The sequence below is a fragment of the Dreissena polymorpha genome, chromosome 8, assembly GCF_020536995.1.
Source record: "Dreissena polymorpha isolate Duluth1 chromosome 8, UMN_Dpol_1.0, whole genome shotgun sequence".
NCBI classification, from domain to species: domain Eukaryota; kingdom Metazoa; phylum Mollusca; class Bivalvia; order Myida; family Dreissenidae; genus Dreissena; species Dreissena polymorpha.
The window spans coordinates 40,167,980-40,181,130 of record NC_068362.1 but is presented as its reverse complement, the minus strand read 5'-3'; the positions used below and the strand labels follow the sequence as shown (position 1 = coordinate 40,181,130).

The 13,151-nt window shown below is 33.8% G+C and overlaps 1 protein-coding gene across 1 annotated transcript; it reads left to right on the top strand.

Annotated features, from left to right (window-relative positions):
• Positions 1–5,019: 5,019 nt before the first annotated feature.
• On the top strand, positions 5,020–10,058 carry LOC127842177 (uncharacterized). The gene is made up of 2 exons (XM_052371535.1): positions 5,020–5,159; positions 6,612–10,058. The coding sequence occupies exons 1-2, from the start codon at positions 5,115–5,117 to the stop codon at positions 8,784–8,786; spliced, it is 2,220 nt and encodes a 739-aa protein (XP_052227495.1). The 5' UTR covers positions 5,020–5,114; the 3' UTR covers positions 8,787–10,058.
• The last annotated feature ends 3,093 nt before the right edge of the window (positions 10,059–13,151 follow it).

Here is a 13,151-nt window from a genome sequence, read left to right as displayed (position 1 = left end):
AGAGAGAAGTGTTCATATATAGCTTTAAACACTAAAACAGCTTTTTTTTACTAATCAGATATTAGATAATTACATCATTTGGACTGGTCTTGACTTTTGTGCAGCCATTACTTTTCTTCTGGATAACTTGTTTGTTGAATTTAATGGGTAAATATTTAAACAAATTAGTGGCGTTCCTATGGGTACTTATTGTGCGCCACTTAAAGCTGATATTTTTTTATATTGTTATGAAAGCGAATTTATTTTAGAATTATCTAAAACTAAACAAGTTGATTTGATTCAATGTTTTAACCTTACTAGTAGGTACATTGATGACATACTTAATTTAGATAATCCATTATTTGAACAATATACATGTATTCACAAAATCTACCCAAACGAACTAGTCTTAAATAGATCGTCTCAATCCAATACAGACGCTGCGTCTTTAGACTTACATCTAACTATAAATAATAATATGATTATAACTAGTTTATACGACAAACGGGACGACTAACTTTGAAATTGTGAATTTGCCGTTCCTAGATGGCAACATCTCTAAAGGTCCTTCCTATGGTATTTACATTTCGCAGTTGGTACGTTATGCCAGAGCATGTTCATGTATTAAAGATTGTATTGATCGTAATCTTATATTAACAAAGAATTTGCTAAAACAAGGCTTTTTGTATCATAACCTAAGAAGTAAATTCGCTGGATTTCACTCAAAGTATGGTGATTTAATTTCAGAATATAATGTTTCTTTAAAATGGCATTTAAATAATGGAATTTCCCATCCATCATTTTATGGAGATGTTTTGAAGCGTGTCCGCCAATTAAAATATGTTAAAGAAAATGTTCAACTTTATAATTTAATTAACTCGTTTTTATCAAAAGGATATGATGCTGATGTACTTAAAAACACGTGCTTGATGGTTTTCGATTCACTATATCTTTTTTCTCTTAAAATTTGGAATCATTAATGATATTATGGGCATTTTTCACATTTGAGCATAATTGTGTCTTTGTGTCGTTTGCACAAATCTGCATAAAAACTACATTTAGACTCACATCTTATATCAAATCATTTCTGTCGTCAGTTGTCAAAACCCCTATAAACTGTTTGATTCCAATAATGTCGCTTTAATGGAATTACCATTTTTATACATTTGATTCTTAATATTTAATCACCTAAACTTGTTTTATTAGTAGTTTAATTTTGCAGTACCGCCCCATCAATATTTTTATTTTTACTTTACAGTACTGTCCCTGGATTTTGTTCACGTCATTGTGTCTTCGCTTGTCAATTACGTCATAACTCTTTCACTGTTCCTGGGTGCATTGATTTTTGTGACGTCATACGACCAACATTCCCAGTTGTTATCTACATGCATAGGTCATTGGGTTTATAATTTTATTTTTATTTTCTCTGTGACAGGCGTTTTTTGTTAGATTTATTTTGTAGCAGTACATAAACAATCAAGCAATGTAATATGGAACTGTTACACCCATTATTGCTAATATTTCCTGTATTTGTGCGATGATGATCTGAAATATAAACTTCATGATGCTATATTTTTAAATCTTTTTTCTATAAAGAAGGAATGTAGTTGACACTTGTTCATAGTTTCATTCCATCATTCCTCAAAAAGTTGTAACTCTGTTGCTCTGGTGTCTTCAATACCATTGAGTAATTAAATGGTAATTAAATTGAATGCGTTTTAATTCCTTTTTATTATTGTTTAATTTGAGTTACAATGCTATGAGGTTAAATTTTATTTACACTTAAATGTATTATGAATATTGCTGGGCCAAGTGTGAGGTTGAGCGCTCCAAAACCGGTTTAAACCCCCAATGCTTTGCATTGACCGTTTAAAGGCGGTGACCCCAGCTTTATTCTTATTTGTGTTTATGTTGTTTTGTATTGTGCTGTATTGTGCTGTTTTGTACTGTTTGGGCAATCGGTCACTTGCCTTAAATAAAGGACCTACGAATTGTTTATACTAATAATTCAATACTACTCAAGCAGCTGGAGTTTCACTTCTTTATATTCATAGAGGCACAGGCAGGATTCAAGCACAACAACTGTTGATAGCATTACTGTATTACACTGTGTCATTTACTTTTTATTTAATGAATAAATAAGATTGTAAAACATATATGTTGATTACACCAAAGCGTTCGATTATTTGGTGAGGGATATAATCTGGTAAAAACTGTTGAAGCTAGGCGTTAGAGGAAAAATGCTTGATATCATAAAATCTATTTATACAAATGTAAAATCAAGAATAAAATTAGGAAACACAATAAGTAATGATATTGTTCTTGTTTTTTAGGAAAAAGACAATGATAATTATTATCACCATTCCTATTTTCTATTTAATTGAATGACTTAGAAGAACATTATATGTTAAATGGTTTTAAAGAAATACACATTCGTATGATATTTTTTTTTTGTTATATGCAGATGTAATTGTAATAATTGTAATTATGACATAAACTAAGGAAGAACTAATTAAAGGTTTGTCTATGTTAGAGGAATATTTTGATAGGTGGAAATTATGTGTTTACAAACATAAAACAACGGTTATGGTTTTTCAAAAAAGGGTAACAACTTAGGATGGATATTAAATTTTTGCATGAAGACCAATAATTAGAAATTGTTACATCATTTACATACTGAGGAATTGTTTTCCCTACTGGGGGATCTTATGCACATACGTTTAAAACACTTGCAGGCCAAGCTTCAAAGGCTTTTTTTAAGCTTAACTCATATTAAAAAATTATATCCAACAATTTCAATACATACCAAATTAGAGTTGTTTGATCAACTTGTTTTACCCATTTTAAATCATGAGTCAGAACACTGGGGATTTACTGAGTCAATGGTTATTGAAAGAGTTCACTTAATTTTTTGCCAAAAAAACTACTAGGCGTGAAAATTCAAACACAGACTAATTGACTATATGGGAAACATGCAAGAACACCCTTGATAACTAAAAGAGCCATTAATGTAATACGGTATTGGTTGAAAATTAATCCGTTAGAAGTATGTAGAGTGTATTTATAACCACATGTGTGAGAATTTAAAAAATAAACCAAATAAACATTATTGGGCAAAATATGTTTACAATCTGTTACAGACCTTAGGATTTCAATTTGCATGGGTACACCAAGGTGTAGGTGATGAACAGTGATTTTTATCCTTGGTAAAGTCGAGATTAAATGATACATTTATCCACAATTGGATGTCAGTACTTAATGCTTCTTCAAGAGCAATAAGTTACAGGCAATCTTCGATGAAAGTTTGACTGTGTGGTTTCCATGATAATCCAATAAAGTTTTAAACTGTCAATTTACACACACTCGTTATTAAAAGCTATACCTGAAGCTTTCGTCCGTGTACTACGGACTTCATCAGCAGAATGAATGTCTACTGTTGGGAAACGTTAACACCGCTAATTCTCGGGGTGAGCGATGTTAACGTATGGTCCCAGGTGTGCGAGAGTTTGTAGCGGCCCCCGTCCTTGTTTAGAGCCGGTCTTAGTGCACCGATGTAAATAGCCTCATTGACCCCTCTCTCGAACCAGGATGGCTCACGGTCCAGAATCCTAACATTCTCCATTGTGATCGCGTGGCCCGGTTTACAATCATGTATATGTATTGAGACCTCAGATGATCGCTCACCCCGACAATTAGCGGTGTTAACGTTTCCCAACAGTAGACATTCATTCTGCTGATGAAGTCCGTAGTACACGGACGAAAGCTTCAGGTATAACTTTGAAAAACTAATGTGTGTAAATTCACAGTTTAAAAATTTATTGGATTAAGTTACAGGCAATTTTGTAAAGTTGAATTGTAACCTTACTTAAAACATTTTTGTATAAATAAGTTTAGATCTTATCTTTGTAGATTAAGGATTTCATCCCATAGATTAGAAATCGAATCAGGCAGATGACATAAACCTGAAGCTATACCTTTTCATGATAGAAAATGTCAACATTGGAATGTTCTTAAGGATGAATATCATGTTTTATATTAGAATGTTCCTTATATGATGATGTTAGGAAATTGTATATAAATAAATATTACTGGAAAAGACAAAGCATGATAAAATTCATTGAATTAATGCAATCGGATAATACAAGTATCAACAGACACTTAGCTATGCATGTACATAAAGCATTTAGTCAAAGAAACCTGTAAAAATATTAATATGATTAATTGTATATTATTCATTACTCAAACTTGACTTTGTGCTATCATGTAGATTCGCATTTTTTGTTTTTGATGTGATCGTTATAGCAGTGATTGTTAAATAGATTCTACATGCTGTAATACAAAAAAATTGCCATAGACATATTCATGTATTGATACTTAATTTAACAACTTATGAAAATCAATACTGATCACACGTCATGCCTTTATATACGTTACTATGTTTTGATCATGTATACTCATAGACTGTATGTCTATTTTATACATTGAAGAAACAAAAACCAATAAACAATGATTTTGGCGATAATTAATGTGTAGCTGTGACAAGGATAAGGGCAGCATTCCCTGTTTTGTTATGGATACGATTTCAAAATAAGGCCTTACTTTGTGTGATACAAAACTTTATAGACATAATTATGTTTAAAATATTCATTTACTATACAGATGAAACAATAATGAAACGTGATACAATATTTTTGTATTACTGAAGAGCAACCAACCACGCATATGTACAAAAGATGTGTGTATAAACTTTACCCCGTCCTGCTGATTAAACTTTATTTAACAACATTAAAGCTGCTATGTTGACTTAAATCAACTTCAAAAACCTACTCTTGCATGGTTCCAAGTGATTGAGACTTTAAAATTTAGATATTCGTAACAATCAATAATTCAGTCTTCCAAAGTTACGACTGAAAAAGTTTGAACTGTATATTTGTTTATTAAGTTAAAGCACAGCTATCACTATTGGAAGAAATTTCATTCACTCATGTTCGCATGAATTTGTAACGTTTGACTAGTATTACTTGTATTGGTTTTGCAGACAATAGGTCAAAAAAAGGAACATTTATTGAAGTTGTAGCCAATCCGATGCGTCCGGAGAAGAAATATGCCAGAATAATAGCTAGAAAGGAAAGGAAATGACATCACTCATAGAAGCCCATGTTCGGACAGCTTTAGGAAGCGTATGTAAAATAGTGTATGTCTTTAAGAAAAACAGAACTAGAAAATATGGTCATTTGTATGCATTGTGCGCGACACAGTGCAGAAGTGTCGACACATTGCCATAATTTCGCACACGCCCTCTTGTTGACACCAAAATGCAACAATTAAAGATTTGGTAAGTCCTTGGTTTTTAAGCAGACACCTTTTGGTTTAGATTTTGCAAGTGCTTGCAAAAAGGTTTATAGAATAATTGCGGCTAAAAATAAAGCGTAGTTGTGGCAATGGATAGGGGATTTTAAAAAAGCGCCTGGCATGCAGCTGCACAGTACCATTGATATGAAAAATAACGCATTATAGGTAACTTTTAATAGCACAATATCAGAAACGATACGATTATCGCGAAACATTTGACCGTCAGAAATATATGTCCGAAATAATGTATAGTTAAACATAATTCAATAATTTAAAAAACATTGTTTATTTAATAGAACATTTTATATCATGTGTTTATTGAGTCTCATATATACCTGGTCTGGTAATTTTTTGCAGCTTCTTATAAGATAAAACAGTACATTTATATTTTGAAAGCATTGACGTCTTAAATACACCAAAGTTCTTACTTCCCAAAGGCAAGACACTGAACGAAATCAACGATTGTGGTTAAACGAACTATCTATTTGTCGGAACGATAATATCCAATTATGGGAAATGGTCATTATTTTAGATCGTGTTTGATGAATTTCGTGCTAAGACTTTTTGCTTAATTTTGCAGTGTATAGGTTAGAAATGATTTATGTCTATTTAACGTCGCCGTAAGTTTTATATATACACTTCCGGCCAAGGTGGTTTTCGTTTTGAACTTTTAGGAATCTAAAATGATATTAATAATAAATATTATTTGATATGAACTAAATTTCTCTCTCAGACTTAAATAATTTGAGTCATTTCAACATGGATAACACTAAAATCATGATCGTTATTTGTTTGTGTAGCATAAAATTATTTATATATGTAAACATATCTGCGTTCACATTTAATAATTATACATCTGCGTTCACATTTAATAAGTATTCATCTGAGTTCAGTTCATCGATTTAGTATGTTTTTTTACTCTGTAATAAAGTAGACGTTCAATGATTAAACTACTTTGCATTCGGTAACAGTATACAGATTGCGACCATAATAAAAAGATAAATGTTTGACAGGAAATGCGAAGTCAAATGTTTTATAACCCCTCCAAATGTTTTCCCAGTATATAATATATAACGAACAGAACGTCTACGCAGGAAACGGCCTAAATGTTTTCACATTAAGTAAAAGGTTTTTAGTGCATCAGTTGAAATAACAACACATGCGTAGATGTTCTACTGTTTTCGAGAATAGCTCTTATACAACTACCGTTCACCTATGGAATATTTAGATACAATATAATACGTATATATAATCTAACACAACGGTTATTTCAACTTCAGAATAATGGAAACACGCGCATTGTGACATCTGCGGCTCTTGCAAAGGCTCTGAGTGACATTGGCGTCAATAAGGAAACGATTCAATTGAGAAGGACAACGTGGCTTTATATTGAAGCTTTGTTAACCATCTATCATCAGGCAGCGGGCGGGGATTCCGATGTATATAATTTTGGAAGCCAAACCGAAGGTTCTACGACAGAAGGTATGAACTCAGACGTTGATGCTCTTTTTTGCCATAGAAACTTTCCGGTGATTCAGAATATTGCGGACAGGCAGTTTTGGCAATGGCAGCTATTTGTTGTTACGGACATATCAATCCCGCCTCAGTGTTGCTGTCTGCAATTGCTCTTGCCTTATTATTCTATATGTTTGATGGATATACTGTTTCCGTATTGTCATATTGATGCTCATGGGCGGGTATTCCTGAGAAACAATGTTCGGGAAATATCTATCACAGAGATCTGCAAAGAATATGGTTGTCACTATATCCAACGCGGTCCTTCGCTAACCATCGACGATAGAGCAGATATGGTCTACGCATTTCACAGTGCAACACTGCCTGAAGATTGTAAATATATTTTCCGGAGGCCAAAGCCCTGTCATTGGCCTAGACCAGAATTGTTGACACAGCTGAAGGATAGCGGGGTATTCCTTGTTTCGACTGCGCATGTTGAGAACACAATACAATGGGACCCTCACCAATCCTTGGGAACATTAACAGTACGACCTAACGATAACTCAGATAAGCGTTATTGGAGGATATCTACCAATTTGATGGAGCGGCTGTTGATGTTCGACCTCACAATGACGCAAATGAAAGTGTACGTAATCATGAAAATAATCAGAAAAGAGTTTTGCAAGCCACTCGTCTGCGACCGTTTATGCACTTTTCATTTGAAAACCACGTTGCTGTTTTGCGTTGAAATGTCACCCCCATGCATCTGGGAAGATAAAAATATTATCCAATGCTTAAAATTTTGTTTGACAACATTAAAGCGGTGGTTAAAGGTACGATATTGCCCTCAGTATACGACGGTAAATGTGAATTTATTTGCAGGTAAACTCCGATGGAATGAGTTTCCGGTTTTGATAGAATTTTTCACGAATATAATCCGTAACGATGTGTCTTGTTTGCGTAATGTTAAAATGGACGACCTTGGTAAACGTATATCATCAAATTACACAGACAGCACAAATGGGATTCCTTTCGAAGAACTGGATATCGTTGTTGCCACCAAGATGTTAAATTATATGATCGGTAACTCATACGGATTTTACACAATGAGTATGTTTGCAGCAGTAGACACATCAAAAGTTATAAAAGACCATGCCCGGTACATTCAAAAGTTAGAGACCATTAATCAAACCAGCACTGGATACATTCGTTCAGCAGTCTCTGTTATATTACCATTCCGTTATTCCATTCAGGCTGTAATGAAAGCATCGCTGTGTATCGGTGAAAATCAAACATTACCGCAGGAGATTTTCGCTTTGTGTGAAAAATCTCTGATGTCCGACGTGACATCGAGTCGCCTGAAGTTGGCGTCGATATATTTCTTACAATGTCGTTTTGAAGAGGCTGCTGCAATTCTAAAGCAAGTAAACGCTCTCATTTCTAACCAAGTTATACCTTTTAGCCCTTTCTTTTCTTTTTCAAACCATAAGTTTGGTTCAGAGCTGCTGGGACGCCGAAAAGAGTTCCTACACATGTTGCAAAACGAGGTTGCTGTGTGTACGATTTTTAACAGACATGAAATGAATTGTGTTCCAAGGCAGCTCGTTGCTGAGTTCTACAGAACGGTAACGGCGGAGGATGCAGGCTGCCGTCTTTACCGAGACTACTGGATGGACCTTGCAGTGGTTAATTCATTGCCATATATGTATTACCTACAGTATTTAACATTTCGAATCACTGGATTAATCAGCGACAAAGACAGTGCGCTTAATAATCTCCAATATTACGTGCTTTCCAAAGACTTATGGAAAGATCAATATCATATGGAATTCTCATTAAATCTGATAGGACATTGTTGGGAGCTTGAAGGCTATTTGTCACAAGCTTGGCGTGTCTATAAGTTTTCAGTGAAACTTAAACCGCAGAACAACGCCGCTTATTGGCACATGTTTAGAATGATTGGAGGGCTTATTTATGGGCGTAGAATGTTATCCTGGTGACATTCTGCTACTCAAGGTGCAATTGTGCACGACAACGGTAGAAAATTTGAATATATATATAATACTGCGAACAATTTACAAGAATGGCTCATTGCAGTTAGTATCATTTAATTTGTCGCGTTGTGGTGTTTTATGTTATGTCCTGCATTGTGTTGAAAGATTGTTTAATCGCCTTAAAATTAATAGTTTAATGTTGATTAGAGATGTATCTTTGTGATGTCTAGTTGTTGTGAATCTTCAGTTTGACGCATGCATGTAGCATGGATGCAGTTGAACATAATCCTGTTCATATCTACATTGTTTTTGTATTTCGATATACAGAAATTGTTATCGGAAGAGTTTATACTGTTTAATTACGTACAACTTCTTTAAGACTATCTTTATAAATATTTATTTACATTTCACTGTACAGTGCTTACCTGCTAGATCGTTCATTGTGATTTCTGTTTGATATATCAGACCTTAGGGTCTTACCAATATTGTGCAACAGGTAAGATGGATCTCACCAATATTGTATAACAGGTTAGCTGGGTCTCACCAATATTGTACAACAGGTCGGGTGGGTCTCACAAATATTGGCAAAAGGTCAGGTGGGTCTCACCAATATTGTACAACATGTCAGGTGGATCTCATCAATATTATATAACAGGTCAGATGGGTCTCACCAATATTGTTGAACAGGTCAGGTGGGTCTCACCAATATTGTACAACAGATTGAGCTGGTCTCACCAATATTGTACAACAGGTTGAGCTGGTCTCACCAATATTGGGCAACAGGTCAGGTGGGTCTCACCAATATTGTACAGCAGGTTGAGCTGTTCTCACCAATATTGTACAACAGGTTGAGCTGGTCTCACCAATTTTGGGCAACAGGTCAGGTGGGTCTCACCAATATTGTGCTACAAGTCAGGTGGGTCTCACCAATATTTTACAACAGGTCAGGTTGGTCTCACCAGTATTGTACAACAGGTCAGGTGGGTCTCACCAATATTGTACAACAGGTCTGGTGGGTCTCAAAAATATTGTACAGCGGATTAGGTGGGTCGAGACGCTCTGTTAATGAAAAGGTTTCAATAAGTATCTTTATAGATTCATCAACTTTCAAAATGGTTTCATTATACCGACATTGCACACGTTTCTTAAAATTGCTGTAAGAGGGATTTGTATTGGTGCAAGCAGTACTTTATGGTTTGAACTGTAAACATATATGTATTTTGATATTTCTTTTTAAATTACAAAACTCATGTTTATGTTCCTAAATATTGTTAAAGCAAGACGTATATGGTATATATTTATTCATAAATTGTTTGATATGAGATTTGATAGTAAATGTCATTTAACAAGTAGGATAAAGGAAATATAAGCACATGCGTGTTGTTTTCTCATCTCAGATAACCAGAAAATAAAAGACTCATATAATACGTTATTTTTGAAAACAGTTCACAATTAGGCAGAAATTAAATAGGAACTTTTCGAAGAAAGTACACAATTAGGCAGAAATTAAATAGGAACTTGTTGGCATATACATTGTTTATGATGTATCGCTGAAACAAAATAGAAACATATTTTAATATCACAGCACGTTTTCCTTTAAGTTCCAGCTTTGCTTGCAATGCTGTCGGCATTTGCACAAATGATCATAAACTTATGAAATATACCGTTTCTTCATGCAACTATCATGAACTTCTAACAACTATGAAGACGAGCATGTAGTAAAGCTTATGTAAACCAAAAACAATGAATTTACTTTCCTTATATTTCTTTTAAATTTGAGAAACAATTCTATTATCTCAATATTTGTTTACTTTTATTATTGAATATGTTTTTGTTTCGCCGCTTACGTTCACGTAATATTGCTAACAAAAATACATGTAAGTATCCTCAAACCACATACATTTCTTTTCAATTATTCTTTATTTTCTTGTTGAAAGGATAGTGTATGTAACCTAATTATCATCATTTATGGTCGATTATACATTTGACACAAAGAATTATAGTTTGAATAACGGTTAAAGAGGCACAGTTAATGTAGTTTTCAAAGTTCTTATTATGAACATCGTTACATTTTACATCATTTCGTGCGAATCAAGTAAACTCTATAAACAAAAACAACAACAACAAACATAGTTATCGGACGAAAACATTTTAAGTATTTGGTATATTCAAGGCTTGTGCGCGAAAATTTACGTAACACAAATTATGTAATAACATATGTTCAGCACTTACTCTTTTGCACAAGTATGATGACGTTTATTCATATCAGTACATAGAAACGGGAACTCTGCTAGCTGATTCGATGTTCATCCATAAAGTTGGATGGTAGAAAAGCATAAGTGTTAGCAATCAATTTTATTTTAAGCCGATCGCTTAAAAACCTCCAAAACATTAAAAAAAATCAAATATACAAATTACAATTAAATCAATTTAGATCAATCATGCAAATGAGATATACTAAATTATACTTTAAATCAATTTTAGTGTGAATAAGTATTTGATTTGTCAAATATTTGTCAAATATTGCTTATTAGTTATATTTTAAACGTACCGAAGCTCGCAACTTATAAATATTTTTATTTTTATAAATGCTATATAATTTTTTTATTAAAACCTGCCCCAGACGGTATTGGTGTCATGTTGATGACGTAAATTTTTTACACTATATTATTCATTTTGATGAGCAAACACGACGTTAACTGATGAAGATTTCAACAACAACAAAATGATTCTCCATTTCCAGTCGAAAAGCGACCTGCTTACAAAACCGACGACCGTTTTAATTACACATGTTCATGTTGTAAGTGCTGTAGCCTTTAACTTGCTGAGACAGTTGCAAACAAAATGGTCAGACGATTTGCAATTGAAGCAACTTTTAGTTTGAGGATTTATTTACTTGGTGTTCTGCTATTTTGTCTTTTGAACCAAAGAAACGGTTTGTGGCTTCCATAGCAATCCATAAGGCTGCTTTTATTATGTGTGGACCGGTGTGTGTCCCAGTACTCCTACTTAATTTATTTACTTGACTCAAACTAGGCAGAACATTAATTATTTATAGCTTCAATTCTTACTGCAAGAATATCAGTTTGGGCATGGTCTTGAGTAACGGGGGGAAGCCGGAGTAACCGGAGAAAGCACCACCATTCAGTTTATAATGTTATTTATATATTTAATTGAAACGCATGATGTTATTGAATATGTATGTTTATGAGATTTATATATCCTTAAGTCGAAATACAATATTCTGGCCTGTTATTAATTTTACAATAATGCTAAAACTTTATTCAGTTTGTTACACTTTATTACTTTAAAAACACAACAGCTTAACAGTTGGTGCTTTGAATATTTTAATGCAACACTCATAATCAAGTCAGCCATTAATAACTGCATATCATTATTGTAACCTTTACTTTCATTCAGTTCAACCCAAACTGCTGCTAGATTACGTATAGATAGATAGATATAAGTCATATCTATGGATACTAATACGTAATTTACTATTAATACTGTGCATATCTAAATTAATATACAAGTGATGTTTAACAGGACACAATAAAATAGAATTGTTTTTTTTTTCAATAAAAACACAACTCATAATTTCACGCTAGACTTTTCGCGCACCGTTCATTTATGGATTTTATTTCAACTTGAAAGCAAGTTTCACTATAATGGCGAATGAACAGAACCGATGTCTTTTTTTAAAAGACTGCGTTTGCGTAATGCAAACTCAGCGTGTGCCACCTTCAGAAATACCGGTACTCTCAGTATTTCCTTGAACATGTTGTGCGAAAGCGTATGTGGTAAGCTTTGTGGCAACACAATTTTATTTTAATAGAACACTAATTTGGGAACCAGCGGATGGTATTACGAATCTCCTGTAATTTCGTGAATGCAACAATTGCCGTTAACAGCATGCAATTTGGTGACCGAATTCCAACGTACTTTGTTCTTATGTAGAGACAGACGCGGGTGTTACACCTGTTGAAGCGTAGGTTGTTGCAAGCGTAACCGAAACGTCACTCTTAAGCATCGTCGAAGCGTCAGTTTATGTGCGTAGTTGACTTGTCACTTGTTATCATACTGACCATTCGGTTTACCGGTCACATTTTAATTGTACAGATTACCATGAAACTTTGTTTATATTAATTAAATGCAGTTTTCAAGGAGTACCGGTAAATTATACAATATCATTTGTCAACGGCAAGCCAATCAACACTAACACTACTTAAAAGACCATGCCACGCCGACACCGTGAATGAATACTATGCAAATAAACAAAGTGAACCAGTAGCTTTGTTGTTGCAAACAAAAGGTATGTTTTGTTAAATGTCAGTATCGTCTTAATCTTTTAGCCACAACAATTGTATTTGT